We start from the raw sequence: 15,716 nt of genomic DNA on the forward strand, positions 1-15,716 counted from the left end.
CCAATAAAAATAGAGGGGGAAAAATGAAGCTGCCAGTTAGATCCCACAGAGAAAAAAACATCCACAGGAGCTTGAAGAAGGACAAACGGGAAACATAGAGGGAGGGCTTTCCACCAGTAAAATAAAATGACATAGCTGTAAAGCAATATGGATCCATTAAGTCATATTCAACAAATTTATGATCATGACCAATGATATCATGCCACAGATTACAAACACCTGCGTGTGTCCAATGGAAACCTATATTTACTTGTGACCTGAAGTGTTTGACATGAAACCCCGATGAAGACGGCTTAGCTCTCGAAACGTTGGTAAATAAATGATTGCGTCGGAGCTACTAGAATGTGCAGCTTTTCTTTTTAACGTTAAGGCGGGTTGTGTTGCTTTAGACCTGGTTATTGTTTGGCCTTTGTCGATCACGGCACTTCACTGCATGCACTGACTCCTTGTTGAAAACCAATGATCTTTCAGCATGCGGATCACTCGGATCACTTAGGATCAGAGGAGAGGTTTTGCTGGTGAAAGAAATCGTCCTACTTGTCTTTCTGTGCTAACTGTCTGCACATACAAAGATACACACTCACACACATCCAAACTGAAAATCATAACTTTACTATCAATTACTATGGGTGTAGATTATATACCATTTACACAATCTGGATAGCTGATATCGACAGTGAAGTAATATTTATCTATAATAACCTTGTATCGTTCCTCCCAGCAAGCGATATTTCAACTGCCTGTCATTTTATAAACATTACAGACACTGAGTTGTGAGACTTGGGGAAGGGGAGGTCAAAACGCTGGTCTCTCCGTTCCCACAGCATACACTGGAAATCTGTCTCCTAATGACAACACACTTCTCAGGGAAATAGAGAAATAGCAAGAGCAGAAGAGAGAGAGAGAGAAAGCTGACAAGACAGAAGAGAGAGAGAGATGAGGCACAGAACTTCCATACAGCTCAAAACACTTACCTTCACTCCACCATCCGACTTCTTGTTTAGTAAACTTTTGCATGCTGAAACAGAAGAGGGAGAGGGACAGACGTTAGGACATGACTGGCAACTAATCTAGAACAAACCACGCCCAGTGTCAATCAACCAGGAGCCATAATACTGTAGGAGGAAAATAGAGGACAGTGATGTGACAAGCCTCTGTGGTCACTGAGGTGAAGACCTGCTCAGTAGTCATCTGACGCTTGGACATTGAAGACTGTAGGGAGCAGGGTACCTGTATGTACAGTGAGAGCAGGGTGGTACAACAGTACCGTTTCCTTTTCAGCATGCCTCACAGACATATCACATACAGGTACATGCTCTCGACGCCACACACACTGTACACACATTACAGTACCTTGCAAACTCTCACATAGAAAAAGAAACACGACAGAGTGAGACATATAAACACACAGAGAGACACAGAAACGGAGAAAAACACACACACACAAACACATATATATGATAAACTTCAATCGGGTCTCAAAGATCCTCAAAGTCCCTTACCTTCCATTGAAAAATGTAGGAAGGAGGGCAAGGGGAAAAGAGGGCAAGATTTGTTTTTTTAAAGGTCAGTATCTTCATATATCGTGACAACAGGCAAAAATTGGTCTCAGGCTCGTTCGCAGGTGGTTCATGCGATGGTGGTTGGTTGGTCATATCAAAAGCTTGGCATGCATTATCCACAGCAAACTACAGCTCCCAGAGTGCAGCTCAGCTCCCAGAGTGCAGCCCAGCTAAAGGGTGCATCGTAGGGGGAAAAAGGGAGACACCCTGCCTGCCAGGCATCTAAAGCCTAGACTGTACTGCGGATGTAAGCCGTAACCAGTATATCTTCGTTCAACTGCTGCAATTAAAACAATTGAATTCCATCTATCATCCAGGCGGGAGAAACAAGACAACAAACAGCAACAGAAAGGGCCAAGGGGTCGTGTCCAAGTGTTACGCAAAGCTTCTGTGGGCGTGACCCATCACCAACCAACTCAAGCTGCCAGTGACATAGTGCTGTTCTTTCACCATAGGAAGGTTCACGACGGGAAGAAATCAAACGGAGCAAGCAACACGAAAGAGATAAAACCAGAAAGAAATCAGAACCAGCCAGGTGCATCTGGTAACCCATGCAGGCTTGCAGAGGCACAGATACATGCTGGCTGGTTGGAGGTGCCAGTCCATGCAGGCGAATGCAATGAGGCTGTGGGGTATGGGCATCAACTGGGCATTGATTAAGATCTGTGGATGTTAATTGGACTGATTTGCGGGGGGAAAGTAGGGTGTGGGTGTTTGTTAGTTATTTTGTTTTTAGAGCTAAGACTGCCCAAACGTTCGTTGGCAAAGATTTATTTAGTGGAAAGAAAGAGAGACATGCACACTAGTTAGGTAGACTGGCACACATATTGTGCATGCACACACACACCCAGTCCTGTTGTATCAGCGCTGTGACTTAGTGTGCATTAATAACCTAAGCTAAATCAGGTTAATGTTAAAGGTGTGAAATATGTCTGAATATAAACTAAATAATGTAATTATTATGGAAAGGAGATTTCTGTCTGCTATCAAACAGCCTCAGACAGCTCTAAATATAGCAGACTAACCAACATCATCGTTAAGTTTGTAGACGACACGACGGTGGTAGGCCTGATCGATGACGAGACAGCCTTAAGGGAGGTAAGAGACCTGGCAGTGTGGTGCCAGGACAACAACCTCTCTCTTAATGTCAGCATGACAAAGGAGCTGATCATGGACTACAGGGAACGGACGGCCGAGCATGCCCCATTCACATCGACGGGGCCGAAGTGGAGTAAATCACTGAGGCCGAGCTTCCTGCCATCCAGAACCTCTATACCAGGCGGTGTAATTGTCAAAGACTCCAGCCACCCAAGTCATAAACTGTTCTCTCTGCTACCAGACGGCAAGCATTACTGATGCACCAAGTCTGGAACCAAGATGAGCCTGAATAGCTTCTACCCACAGGCAATAAGACTGCTAAATAGCTAGTTAAACAGTTAACTAAATAGCTACCCGGACTATCTACATTGACCCTTTTCGCACCAACTTTTTTGACTCATCACATACGCTGCTGCTACTGTTTACTATCTGTCACTTTACTCCTAGTTATATGTACATATCTACCTCAATTACCTCGTACCCCTGCCCATTGACTCTGTACTGGTACCCCATGTATAGGCAAGTTATCGTTACTCATTGTGTATTTATTATTACGTGTTTTTCTTTTCTATTATTTCTCTATTTTCTTTCTCTCTGCGTTGTTGGGAAGGGCCTTTCACTGTTAGTCCACACCTGTTGTTTACGAAGCATGTGACAAATACAATTTGATTTGATTTGACTCCCTACCTGCGTGAGAGAGAACGCGTGTGACAATGAGAACTATGTCTGTCACCTTCAATTCTCATTTCTTTAGAACATCACACAATCTTAATGCGTTGTCAAGGGCTAAAATAGAACTCCTTTCTATTTCTGACGCAGATCGCGATGCAAGTCCTGCCTCTCCCCATTGGTTTATAGAAGCAGGTACCCACGTGTGCCATCTCCTCATTGGTTATACCCACGTGGGTGATTGAAAGACGAACTGTGTTGCCGGTTGTCGTGGTAATACTATGAAAGTTTAGATGCCAATCAGCATATAAGTTCAAAGATGAAAAAGCCTGGAAGGAGGAGAGATGACTAGAAACGATTCGGTTGACCGTTTTTTGTGTGGATTAATTGTCAGAGTAGAGGACCTTGTGCATATCAGGTAAAATAACAACTGAATGTTTATATCCCAGGACAAATTAGCTAGCAACAGCAAGCTAGCTAAATAGGACAAATTAGCTAGCAAGTGCAAGCTAACTAGATAAATTGCCATAAATGTTTCATGCTTTTCGACCTGTCCCCAAATTAATGTCATTGGTTCAGAGTTTGTTTTGATATTTTAACCTGCGTGTCGTGATCGCGTTTGGTGTGGGGGGGGGGGAATAAATGTATGCACGATGGCGCACGCGCGCAGCCGGTTTGGGTTCCCGTGTGAGCCTTAGGGAGGGCCAGCCTTGGTCCAGAGTCCTGTGGTCCAGAGGGTGTAGTGTAGGGGTGAAGAGGGAGGGAGGGGGTTTGGGGGGCAGCGGATGGGGTGTGTGTGTGTATGTGTCTGTGGGATGTCTTGATGGGATTATGGCCACTCTAGAGCTGTAGAGTATGTGCCAGTGCGCAGGTCAGTGGGGGGTGGGGGGGAAACCAAGGGTCAGTGGCGGGCACTCCAGGCCACATGCTAACAAACCAGGGGGCAGTGTTGGCACAGTGCCAGGCTACTGCGGCTCCCCTGTCCTGACTAACATACCTTCTGAAGCAAGAGCAGCTGTGCTGGTGGTGGCCGCAGGGCTGGTGTGCTGTCGGCCCACTATTAGACAGAGAGGCATTCAGTTGGGAGGGACCAACCAGGGAAGAGGCGTGGCCTCTCTAGAGCACAGTGTCACTTACTTCTTTAAGTGCCCCACCCGTTCACACCACTCACCCACCTTTTTCATCTCATAGATGATGTGAGGAGGGCGGGCAGATACATCCATGGGCTCCAAACTGTATATCCTACCGATACTTACGCCAGTGTGCACACTCGAGGTTAACAACAACAAAAAACTTCAATGGCCTATCATTGATCACAACCGACTATAACAAAAGATTGCCACAAAAAACACCAAGATCAACAAGTGACAGTTATGCAGTGTTATGAAGCAACATAGTACACACAACACTACTTTCTTACGAGCAGAGAGCTCTATGTCTAATGTCTGTCCTCCACGATAGTGCTTTATAGAGTGGCCTTCAGACGAGGCTGAGATAAGCTCTTTATGTGCTGCTAGGATTTGAAATGGTAGTCTGAAATGTCTCAATTAGCCAGGAAACATGGGCCATAGAACTTAGTATCCCAGTATTCCTTGGCATGCAGGTGGGTTGTGGATGTATACAAGGACAAACAACCTACTCTACACATCTGCACTTTACAATGCTCCTTATTATAAAGGTCACTATCCTATTTATAAAGTCTATATAACGACAAAAAGCTCAATGCATCTACTTAGGGAAGTGGTTGAGAGAGTGTTCAAGGCAGTTTCATCTCCAAGGGAAATTCAATCTGAGGTAAGGACACTAAACTTCTGAACATACAGAATGTATTATTGCCTATCTTTGGTTCACTTTGACGAACTAGAACGCAGAAGAACACTAATGCCATTCTAAATGTGAACACCCAGATGCCCCCCTCACCTGAGAAGTTTCTGGTCACCAGCATGGTGGTAAGGATGGCTCCCTGGAGAAGACAGAATACAGAGCTAGGACAGGGGTGTACACAATCTCTCTAACACAACAGATATATGTGTGTGCACCCAAGTGAGTGTCAGTGTCTGTACGCACTCACCTTGAGTTTTCGCCTGGCGTTGAACTTGCGCAGGCACTCCACAGTCTCTTGGCGATGCATCATGGAAGCCACAGTGGAACGTTGCTGGTCGGGGGAAGAGGAGCAGAGAAGAGGTGGAAAGCAGAGAAGTAACAACAAATCAGTGATTACGCCATCACAGCACCAGTTATGGAGGTAAAATGGGGCCAACGTTACCATAAATGTAATAGCGATACCGTACTCAAGTACATCCTAATTGAATGACGTGTGAGTGATAGCCTGGTGATGGGGTGACTTACGCAGATCCATGGGTGCTTGAGAGCCTGGTCAGCAGTGATCCTCTTGGCAGGGTTGATGGTCAACATCTGGTTGATCAGGTTCTTGGCTTCGGGGGTCACTGTGTCCCACTCTGGGGAGGGGAACTGGGAGGGAGCGAGGGTGGGGGGTGAGAGAGAAAGAGGAGAAATTATTAGAGATGCGCATTAAGTAAATACGGTACAATGACAAATACACAGATAATCATACAGTGAGTTCCAAAGGTATTGGGACAGTGACACGCTTTGTTGTTTTGGCTCTGTACTCCTGCACTTTTGGATTTGAAAGGATGCAATGACAATGAGGTTAAAGTGCAGAGGGTATTTTCATCCATATCGGGTCACTATAAATTACAGCACTTTCTGTACAGTCACCCCATTTTAGGAGACCAAAAGTATTGGGACAAATGGTCTTATATGTGTATTAATGTAGTCCAAAGTTAAGTATGTGGTTGCTACCATGATTACAGATAATCCTGAATGAATCGTGAATAATGATGAGTAATAATATCATACTCCAAAAAAAATGCTAACCTCCCCTGTTATTGTAATGGTGAGAGGTTAGCATGTCTTGGGGGTATGGTATTTGTGCATTTGTAACTTTCTCACTCATCACTCACTCATTATTCACGATTCATTCATGACTACCTGTAATCATCATAGCATCCACATTACAGTACCTTCGGAAAGTATCCCGAACCCTTGACTTTTTCCATATTTTGTTACATTACAGCCTTATTCTAAAATTGATTAAATAAATAAAAATCCTCATCAATCTACACCATACCCTATAATGACATAAAGAAAAAATGGTTTTAAAATGTTTGCAAATGTATTAAAAATACAAAACAGAAATACCTTATTTACATAAGTATTCAGGCCCTTTGCTATGAGCCTCGAAATTGAGCTCAGGTGCATCCTGTTTCCATTGATCATTCTTGAGATGTTTCTACAACATGATTGGAGACCACCTGTGGTAAATTCAAATGATTGGACATGATTTGGGAAGACACACACCTGTCTATAAGGTCCCACAGTTGACAGTGCATGTCCGAGCAAAAACCAAGCCATGAGGCAAAGGAATTGTCTGTAGAGCTCCAAGACAGGATTGTGTCAAGGCACAGATCTGGGGAAGACTACCAAAAAATATCTGCAGCATTGAAGGTCCCCAAGAACATAGTGGCCTCCATGAATCTTAAATGGAAGAAGATTGAAACCACCAAGACTCTTCCTAGAGCTGGCCGCCCGGCCAAACTGGACAATCAAGAGAGAAGTGTGGCTCACAATTGGCCCAGTGGCGTCCGGGTTAGGGGAGGGTTTGGCCGGGGTAGGCTGTCATTGTAAAATAAGAATTTGTTCTTAACTGACTTGCCTAGTTGAATAAAGGTAAAATAATAAATATGTAAAAGGCCATGGTCAGGGAGGTGACCAAGAACCTGATGATCACTCTGACAGAGCTCCAGAGTTCCTGTTGAGATGGGAGAACCTTCCAGAAGGACAACCATCTCTGCAGCACTCCACCATCAGGCCTTTATGGTAGAGTGGCCAGACTTAAACCACTCCTCAGTAAAAGGCACATGACAACCCACTTGGAGTTTCGCAAAAGGCACCTAAAGGACTCTCAGACCATGAGAAACAAGATTCTCTGGTCTGATGAAACCAAGATTGATCTCTTTGGCCTGAATGCCAAGCGTCACGTCTGGAGGAAACCGGCACCATCCCTACGGTGAAGCATGGTGGTAGCAGAATCATGCTGTGGGGATGTTTTTCAGCGGCAGGGACTGAGAGACTAGTCAGGATCGAGGCAAAGATAAACAGAGAAAAGTAGTGAAAGATCCTTGATGAAAACCTGCTCCAGAGCACTCAGGACCTCAGACTGGGGTGAATGTTCACCTTCCAACAAGACAACAACCCTAAGCACACAGCCAAGACAACGCAGGAGTGACTTCAGGACAAGTCTCTGAATGTCCTTGAGTGGCACAGCCAGAGCCCGGACTTGAACCCAATCGAACATCTCTGGAGAGACCTGAAAATAGCTGTGCAGCGAAGCTCCCCATCCAACCTGACAGAGCTTGAGAGGATCTGCAGAGAAGAATGGGAGAAACTCGCCAAACACAGGTGTGCCAAGCTTCTAGCGACATACCCAAGAACACTCAAGGCTGTAATCGCTGCCAAAGGTGCTTCAACAAAGTATTGAGTAAAGGGTCTGAATTCTTATGTAAATATGATATTTCAGTTTTCATTAGCAAACATTTCTAAAAACCTGTTTTGCTTTGTCATTAAGGGGTATTGTGCGTAGATTGATGAGGGGGAAAAAACTATTGAATCAATTTTAGAATAAGGCTGTAACGTAACAAAATATGGAACAAGTCTTTCCGAATGCACTGTAGCTCAACACACACCACAGCACGAGGCTCTTTGTGATTGAGACTCATTGAATTAGTGAGGACTATGGTAGAGATATTGAGGAGGAGGAGGAGGTAGCGCTGGTCATGGTGGGCCTTTCCGCTTCATTCGGCCGGCCGCCCAAACTAATGCCCTGGCTGGTCCTCATAATCACATTGCTTCCAGACTGCAGCTCTCCGTCACACGCAAACACATTATAAAAACACATACACACACACACACATTACAAACACACACACATTACAAATAAGCATGCGCACCAGAAATGCGTACACACGTGCACCCGTGTGTGCACACGTACACACACACACACTGCAATCACACACAGACACACAAACACACACAGAGAGTACACACATTCGCAGAACAATCTGCCCACATTGCAGAGATGCCAAACAACGAAGCCTGTTATCTAATTACGAGGACTTATGAGGAAATATAATTGAACTGAATCGTGCTTTCAGACAGCAAATTAAACTAGATACAAAAATAAATAAATTGAATCATAAATTGAAAGTCGGGGCGTACTTGGACATTGCTGCATCGGAAAAGATTGCATCAAATCAATTACTGAAGCCAAAAACAATCCATGTTTATTCAGTTGCATTACACCTCACCCAATCAGATCTGATAAGACAATAGTCAAGACATGAGTAGACCGTATGAGTTGAATTAAGTGCTAACCAGAGGTGGCCAACCATCCTCCTGGAGAGCTACTAGCTGTGCAGGATTTTGCTCCAACCCAGTTGTAACATATCTGAACCTGAATTAGGAGGTAGTTAGTAACTAGCTGGTTAACAGCTACTTGTTAGATACTACTGCACTGTTGGATCTAGGAACACAAGCATTTCGCAACACCCGCAATACATCTGCTAAATATGTGTATGTGACGGATAAAATTTGATTTTATTTAGTAGACCGAGCTCTCCCAAGCCCTAAACCAAAGGTATACAGAAAGAATACAAAACACAGTCCTGCTGCATGTACTGTATACACATCAGAGCATCCCTGTTAGCTTGTATTCCTCACGCAGTAGTTGGAGTTGTGTCCCTGGGCTGCCACACTGCTGTACAGTCTCCTAGGCCCCTCCCCCTGGGTTAGTAACTGCAGAGGGCCGCTCTGACAGCCTCAATGGGCAGAAAACACAGCTCTATCGCAGCCGATTAAAAATTAACGAGAGTAAAATATGGACCGGGACCGGTTGGGTCGTTACGGGGAGCTGAAGGGTATGTGTGCACTCAGACAGGCACACACTCTCCCTGGTGTGGTCCGTTGAGCACACACACATGCAAACACACACACACACACACACACACACACACACACACACACACACACACACACACACACACACACAGTGTGAGGCTCTTTTGAGCTCTTCCCCCTCTCCTCCCATCAGTTTAGTGTTAATGGCCTGAGTGCTGCTAAAAGCTCCTTCAAGCCCAACCCAACATCACTCCGCTGCTTCCCTACAGCTCTCCCTCCAGCCTTCTTCTCTCTTTCCCAAGGCCTCATCCAAACATACACACACACGAGCGCAAGCGAACTGGTCTCTCAGTGAATTCAACATAATATAATCATGCACACACACATCTGTTCTAATCCCATAGAGGTGAATGGTAAACAGAGAGGGGGGGGGGGGGGCAGATGGTCACTACTCACATCATAGGCCCCAGCCTTGATCTGCTGATAGAGCTTGTGCTGATCTTCATCCCAGAAGGGAGGGTAGCCCACCAGGAGAATGTACAGGACCACACCTGCACACAGAACACACACGGGGGGGGGGGGGGGGGGGGGGGGGGGGGGGGGGTTAGTACACACACACACACACACGCGCGCGCGCGCATATTGAAGGAGGGAGTCACTCACCACAGGCCCAGATATCCACCGGCTTGCCATAGGGGTCCTTCCTCAAGACCTCTGGAGAGAGGTAGCCTGGAGTGCCTGCAAAACCTACAGCAGCAAATAACGTGTTAAAAGGAATTAAACAACAAAGTCTAGGATCTAATGTAAAGACATTGCAAGAGAAGTGTACCAACACAGCGTTCTATCATCCCCATATAGGAGAGCTCTACTCTGCCCTACAGTGAAACTGAGAGGTGTTTTTATTGTCCAGCCAAGTTAATTGTAGGTAGATCATTGGAGATGTGGTCTTACTATGAGGTACTTTTTTATTCATATTGACCCTGACCTCTGACATGAACCTTTGACCCTAGACTGCAGTTACCGCCTTCTTGCTTGTTCCACCCACTGGAATACATTTCCATGACGATTTTTTTTAATACAATCTCATGTTAGTATATTTATTGGTATGTGGCTGTCAGTGTCATATAGTTTGAGACTTGTATCAGCAAAGAACAATACATAATACCAAGGTTTACCGTAGACACCGCAGCCCAAAGCTCAGTGAAACCAAGGTAAAAGGCAGTAACTGACGTGTGTGATGGAAGTTACTGGCTTTTTCCTTGGTTTCGCTTTAACTTTTTGCTGTTCCTGCTAACATGAACCCCCATTTTCTCCATAACACAACAGGATATTTGGATATTTGTCCACATGATAAAGCATATACAGTTGAAGTCGGAGGTTTATATACACCTTAGCCAAATACATTTAAACTCAGTTTTTCACAATTCCTGACATTTAATCCTAGTAAAAATTCCCCGTCTTAGGTCAGTTAGGATCACCACTTTATTTTAAGAATGTGAAATGTCAGAATAATAGCAGAGAGAAGGATTTACTTCAGCTTTTATTTTTTTTCATCACATTCCCAGTTGGTCAGAAGTTTACATACACTTAATTAGTATTTGGTAGCATTGCCTTTAAATTGTTTAACTTGGGTCAAACGTTTTGGGTAGCACTTCCACAAGCTTCCCACAATAGTTGGGTGAATTTTGGCCCATTCCTCCTTACAGAGCTGGTGTAACTGAGTCAGGTTTGTAGGACTCCTGGCTCGCACACGCTTTTTCAGTTCTGCCCACAAATTTTCTATAGGATTGAGGTCAGGGATTTGTGATGGCCACTCCAATACCTTTACTTTGTTGTCCTTAAGCCATTTTGCCACAACTTTGGAAGTATGCTTGGGGTCCTTGTCCACTTGGAAGACCCATTTGCGACCAAGCTTTAACTTCCTGACTGATGTCTTGAGATGTTGCTTCAATTTATCCACATAAATTTCCTTATGATGCCATCTATTTTGTGAAGTACACCAGTCCCTCCTGCAGCAAAGCACCCCCACAACATAATGCTGCCACCCCCTTGCTTCATGGTTGGGATGGTGTTCTTCGGCTTGCAAGCCTCCCCCCTTTTCCACCAAACATAATGATGCTCATTATGGACAAACAGCTCTATTTTTGTTTCATCAGACCAGATGACATTTCTCCAAAAAGTACAATCTTTGTCCCCATGTGCAGTTTCAAACTGTAATCTGGCTTTTTTTATGGCGGTTTTGGAGCAGTGGCTTCTTCCTTGCTGAGCAGCCTTTCAGGTTATGTCGATATAGGACTCGTTTTACTGTGGATATAGATACTTTTGTACCTGTTTCCTTCAGCATCTTCACACGGTCCTTTGCTGTTGTTCTGGGATTGATTTGCACTTTCGAACCAAAGCACGTTCATCTCTAGGAGACAGAACGCGTCTCCTTCCTGAGAGGTATGATGGCTGCATGGTCCCATGGTGTTTATACTTGCGTACTATTGTTTGTACAGATGAATGTGGTACCTTCAGGCCTTTGGAAATTGCTCCCAAGGATGAACCAGACTTGTGTAGGTCTACAATTTATTTTCTGAGGTCTCGGCTGATTTCTTTTGATTTTCCCATGATGTCAAGCAAAGAGGCACTGAGTTTGAAGGTAGGCCTTGAAATACATACACAGGTACACCTCCAATTGACTCAAATGATGTCAATTAGCCTATCAGAAGCTTCTAAAGCCATGACATCATTTTCTGGATTTTTCCAAGCTGTTTAAAGGCACAATCAACTTAGTGTATGTAAACTTCTGACCCACTGGAATTGTGATACAGTGAATTATAAGTGAAATAATCTGTCTGTAAACAATTGTTGGAAAAATGACTTGTCATGCACAAAGTAGATGTCCTAACCGACTTGCCAAAACTATAGTTTGTTAACAAGAAATTTGTGGAGGAGTTGAAAAACGAGTTTTAATGATGTAAAATGTAAACTTCCGACTTCAACTGTATGTAATGTATAAAAAATGTAAACAACAATTTTCTGACCAAATGTGCAGTTACTGCTCTTTTGCTTGGTAGGGCAGTATTAATGAGTATTAATGAGTATTAATGAGTAGCATTCTGATCTGACACGAAGGAACCAGCCAGGCTTCCATTCAGAGATGTCTAGTCTGTCCCTGGAGTGGGCACAGACATCTGCCTCTTTGGCAATATAAAACCAATTCTGCCAATTTGGAGCTGATTCCTCTACACTGATCTAATAAACATATATTAATGTATGTGGGTACTCAGCGAAGGCCTGCTGGCCCTGGTTTCTCTCTGGGGTCTGGTGTAAGTGACAGGTTCAAACTGCTCTGACTTGAAAGATAGACACGGGGGGGACAAATCAAATTGTTCTCCGATTAAAGGTGAGGAGCCCTACTGTCAATACTGAAGAACTTCTGGCCTCACTACCTTGATGTGCAAATACCAAGTGACATCATACCAGTCAGTGAGAGATGGAGGGATGATAGGCAGAGAGATGGAAGGAGGGAGGGTGAGCAAATTATAATGCAGAAAGAGGAGAGGAATGAGTGGGAGGAGAAAGGAGGAGGTAAAGAATTGTCATTAGCCCAGAGGACTGCAGTAGTAAGATCAGTGACACTTCCATTAAAGCCCAGTGTACTGATCATCCATTTTTATTCACTGAAGACTGACTTCTGACTTCTTCCTGCCATTGTACATCTTTCCTCTTGGTTTTTCTGTCATTGCTATCATTACTCTTTTTATGTCATGTACATTTGAATGTTCAGTCAAACTCTTACCGAACCATGCTTGCTCATCTCCCTGCACGTCGATGGCCAGCCCAAAGTCAGCCAACTTTACTGCAGCTCCCTTCAGCTTACTGGCCAGGAGCAGGTTTTCTGGCTACAGACCAGAGCAAAACCACAGAGACAAATAAAGAGAATCAATCAATGAGGCGAAACTAATTGAAGAACAAACTCCATCAAGAGGCTATAATATAAAAGTCACAGACAGAGTTGAGTCATTCAACGGAACTGTGAGGTCCATGTACGCTGACCGCAAAACATAACACGTATCTCGCTCAGAAATTCCATGAAAATATGTACTGTAGGTGAAAATGAAGACAGGCATGAATCATTAAAAGTCATGTGTGTCAGAAGTGGGTGGACATACATGGAGTGTACCACAGGGGGTCAGAGAGGGGCGTGAACGTAATTGTGTATGCGCTTCAATGCGGTGCCGAGTGCCCTCTTGGGCCTGGCTCAGTTTGATTCATGCTGCGACGGGCGCGTGACACTTTTGCTAAGTCTCTCTCTCTCAGGAGATAGGGATACAGAGAGAAAGAGAGGGGGGGGGGGACAGAGTGCAATAGAGACCTGGAGAACAGAGAACGAGGTAAAGGGCAGAGGAGAGAAAAAGAGAGAGTAGACAGACAGAGACAGAAAGACAGAGCGCGAGAGATGACAACCGTCGGGATGAATTAGTCTCTACACTGGGGCTGCAGCAGTGTGACGTCATACAGGTTGCCATGGTAACCCGGCTGCCACCAGCACCTCTCTCCTCCCCTTTTCTCTTCCCTTGTTTACCTTCAGAAATTCAGCCTCTGGAGATGCCATGCAGGCAGCCAGCCCATTGTGATGGACTCTTTGTGTGTGTGTGTGTGTGTGTGTGTGTGTGTGTGTGTGTGTGTGTGTGTGTGTGTGTGTGTGTGTGTGTGTGTGTGTGTGTGTGTGTGTGTGTGTGTGTGTGTGGTGTGTGGTGTGTGTGTGTGTGGGGGGGGGGTGTTCATCTCTTCTTTCCCTCCATGTACACTACCGTTCAAAAGTTTGGGGTCACTTAGAAATGTCCTTGTTTTTGAAAGAAAAGCAAATTTTTTGTCCATTAAAATAACATCAGATTAATCAGAAATACAGTGTAGACATTATAAATGTTGTAAATGACTATTGTAGCTGGAAACGGCAGATTTTTAATGGAATATCTACATAGACGTACAGAGGCCTATTATCAGCAACCATCACTCCTGTGTTCCAATGGCACGTTGTGTTAGCTAATCCAAGTTTATCATTTTAAAAGGCTAATTGATCATTAGAAAACACTTTTGCAATTCTGTTAGCACAGCTGAAAACAGTTGTGCTGATTAAAGAAGCAATACAACTGGACTAGTTGAGTATCTGGAGCATCAGCATTTGTGGCATCGATACAGGCTATTATAAGTTTTACCCCCTTTTTTCTCCCCAATTTTGATCTTGTCTCATTGCTGCAACTCCCCAACAGGCTTGGGAGGCGAAGGTCGAGTCATGCGTCCTCAGAAACATGACCCGCCAGCTTAACCCGAAACACCGTTCACCTGACGACCGAGGTCAGCCTGCAGGCACCCGGCCCGCCACAAGGAGTAATTGGAGCGCGATGAGCCAAGTAAAGCCCCCCCCGGCCAAACCCTTCCCTAACCCAGACGACGCTGGGCCAATTGTGTGCCGCCCTATGAGACTCCCGATCACGGCCGGTTGTGATACACCCCTGTTGTTCCATGCTCATATGGGCAGTGTGCGTCACGGCTGGATAGGCTGTGTTTCTGCTGTCAAAATTCATAACCAACTGCTTTTGGTTGGTCTTAAATATCCCTACCAGCGCTGCCTGAAATTAGCCCTTTGGATCATGTTTTTAAGGACACACCTATTTCCAACCCTTCCCATCTGAACGCAAGCGTGCTGATGTCTAACAGGTAAATGGTCAAACCTGGCGTTCTGGCTGGAAAATGCCAGTGTGCCAGTTTTTACATGATGAAATTGCAAACATAGCATCATAGCATATAGCATCATAGCATGGAGGTGCCGAGACCTCACTCCATGCTAACAGCAAATATCATACACACAAGTGTTTTACTATCCTTGTGGGGACCAAACAATTGATTCCCATTCAAAATCCTACTTCCCCTAAGCCTTAACCTAACACTAACACTAAACCTAACCCTAATTGCAACCCTAACACTAACCCCTGAGCCTAAAATAGCCTTTTTCCTTGTGGGGACCGGCAAAATGTCCCCACCCGAATTCTCCTTGTTTTACTATCCTTGTGAGGACTTCTGGTCCCAACAAGGATAGTAAAACCAAACACACACACACTTCATTATTTCCCCTTCACTTACTGCTGGTCTCTGCGTTGGAGGGCTCTCAATCTGATGGCAACAATAGTTACAATGCATTTGACTTTCGTGGAACACCTCCCAGCCTGCCAGCTGAATGACGGATGGTTTTACTGGTAAATGTATTCAGAATAATGGTGTTGATACAAGATGCAGTTGTAGTAGTATTGGTAACAATGCTTTCAGTGCCGTGTTTATAAGAGCTGTACATTCAAGTGGCACTCTGTGATGTTCAACATTCATCTTGTAGACTGGAGCACGTAAACGGCTTGCTCTTGACAAAGG

General features: G+C 44.7%; 1 protein-coding gene across 27 annotated transcripts in view; it reads right to left on the bottom strand.

The window, feature by feature from the left end:
* Positions 1 to 15,716, bottom strand: part of LOC129836313 (calcium/calmodulin-dependent protein kinase type II subunit gamma) — a 101,931-nt gene that overhangs the window by 23,715 nt on the left and 62,500 nt on the right. For 17 of the 27 annotated variants that reach the window (XM_055902306.1, XM_055902304.1, XM_055902312.1 and 14 more), the window contains exons 7-14: positions 13,090 to 13,192; positions 9,969 to 10,052; positions 9,762 to 9,856; positions 5,679 to 5,801; positions 5,401 to 5,484; positions 5,250 to 5,292; positions 4,327 to 4,386; positions 975 to 1,018 (exon numbers count right to left, since the gene is read on the bottom strand). In XM_055902306.1, the coding sequence (XP_055758281.1) occupies positions 975 to 1,018; positions 4,327 to 4,386; positions 5,250 to 5,292; positions 5,401 to 5,484; positions 5,679 to 5,801; positions 9,762 to 9,856; positions 9,969 to 10,052; positions 13,090 to 13,192 (636 nt within the window). The remainder of the gene's footprint in view (positions 1 to 974; positions 1,019 to 4,326; positions 4,387 to 5,249; positions 5,293 to 5,400; positions 5,485 to 5,678; positions 5,802 to 9,761; positions 9,857 to 9,968; positions 10,053 to 13,089; positions 13,193 to 15,716) is intronic. The other 10 variants (XM_055902307.1, XM_055902314.1, XM_055902316.1 and 7 more) reach the window with 1 other exon arrangement.

Source organism: Salvelinus fontinalis, chromosome 37 (genome assembly GCF_029448725.1).
Source record: "Salvelinus fontinalis isolate EN_2023a chromosome 37, ASM2944872v1, whole genome shotgun sequence".
Lineage (NCBI taxonomy): Eukaryota > Metazoa > Chordata > Actinopteri > Salmoniformes > Salmonidae > Salvelinus > Salvelinus fontinalis.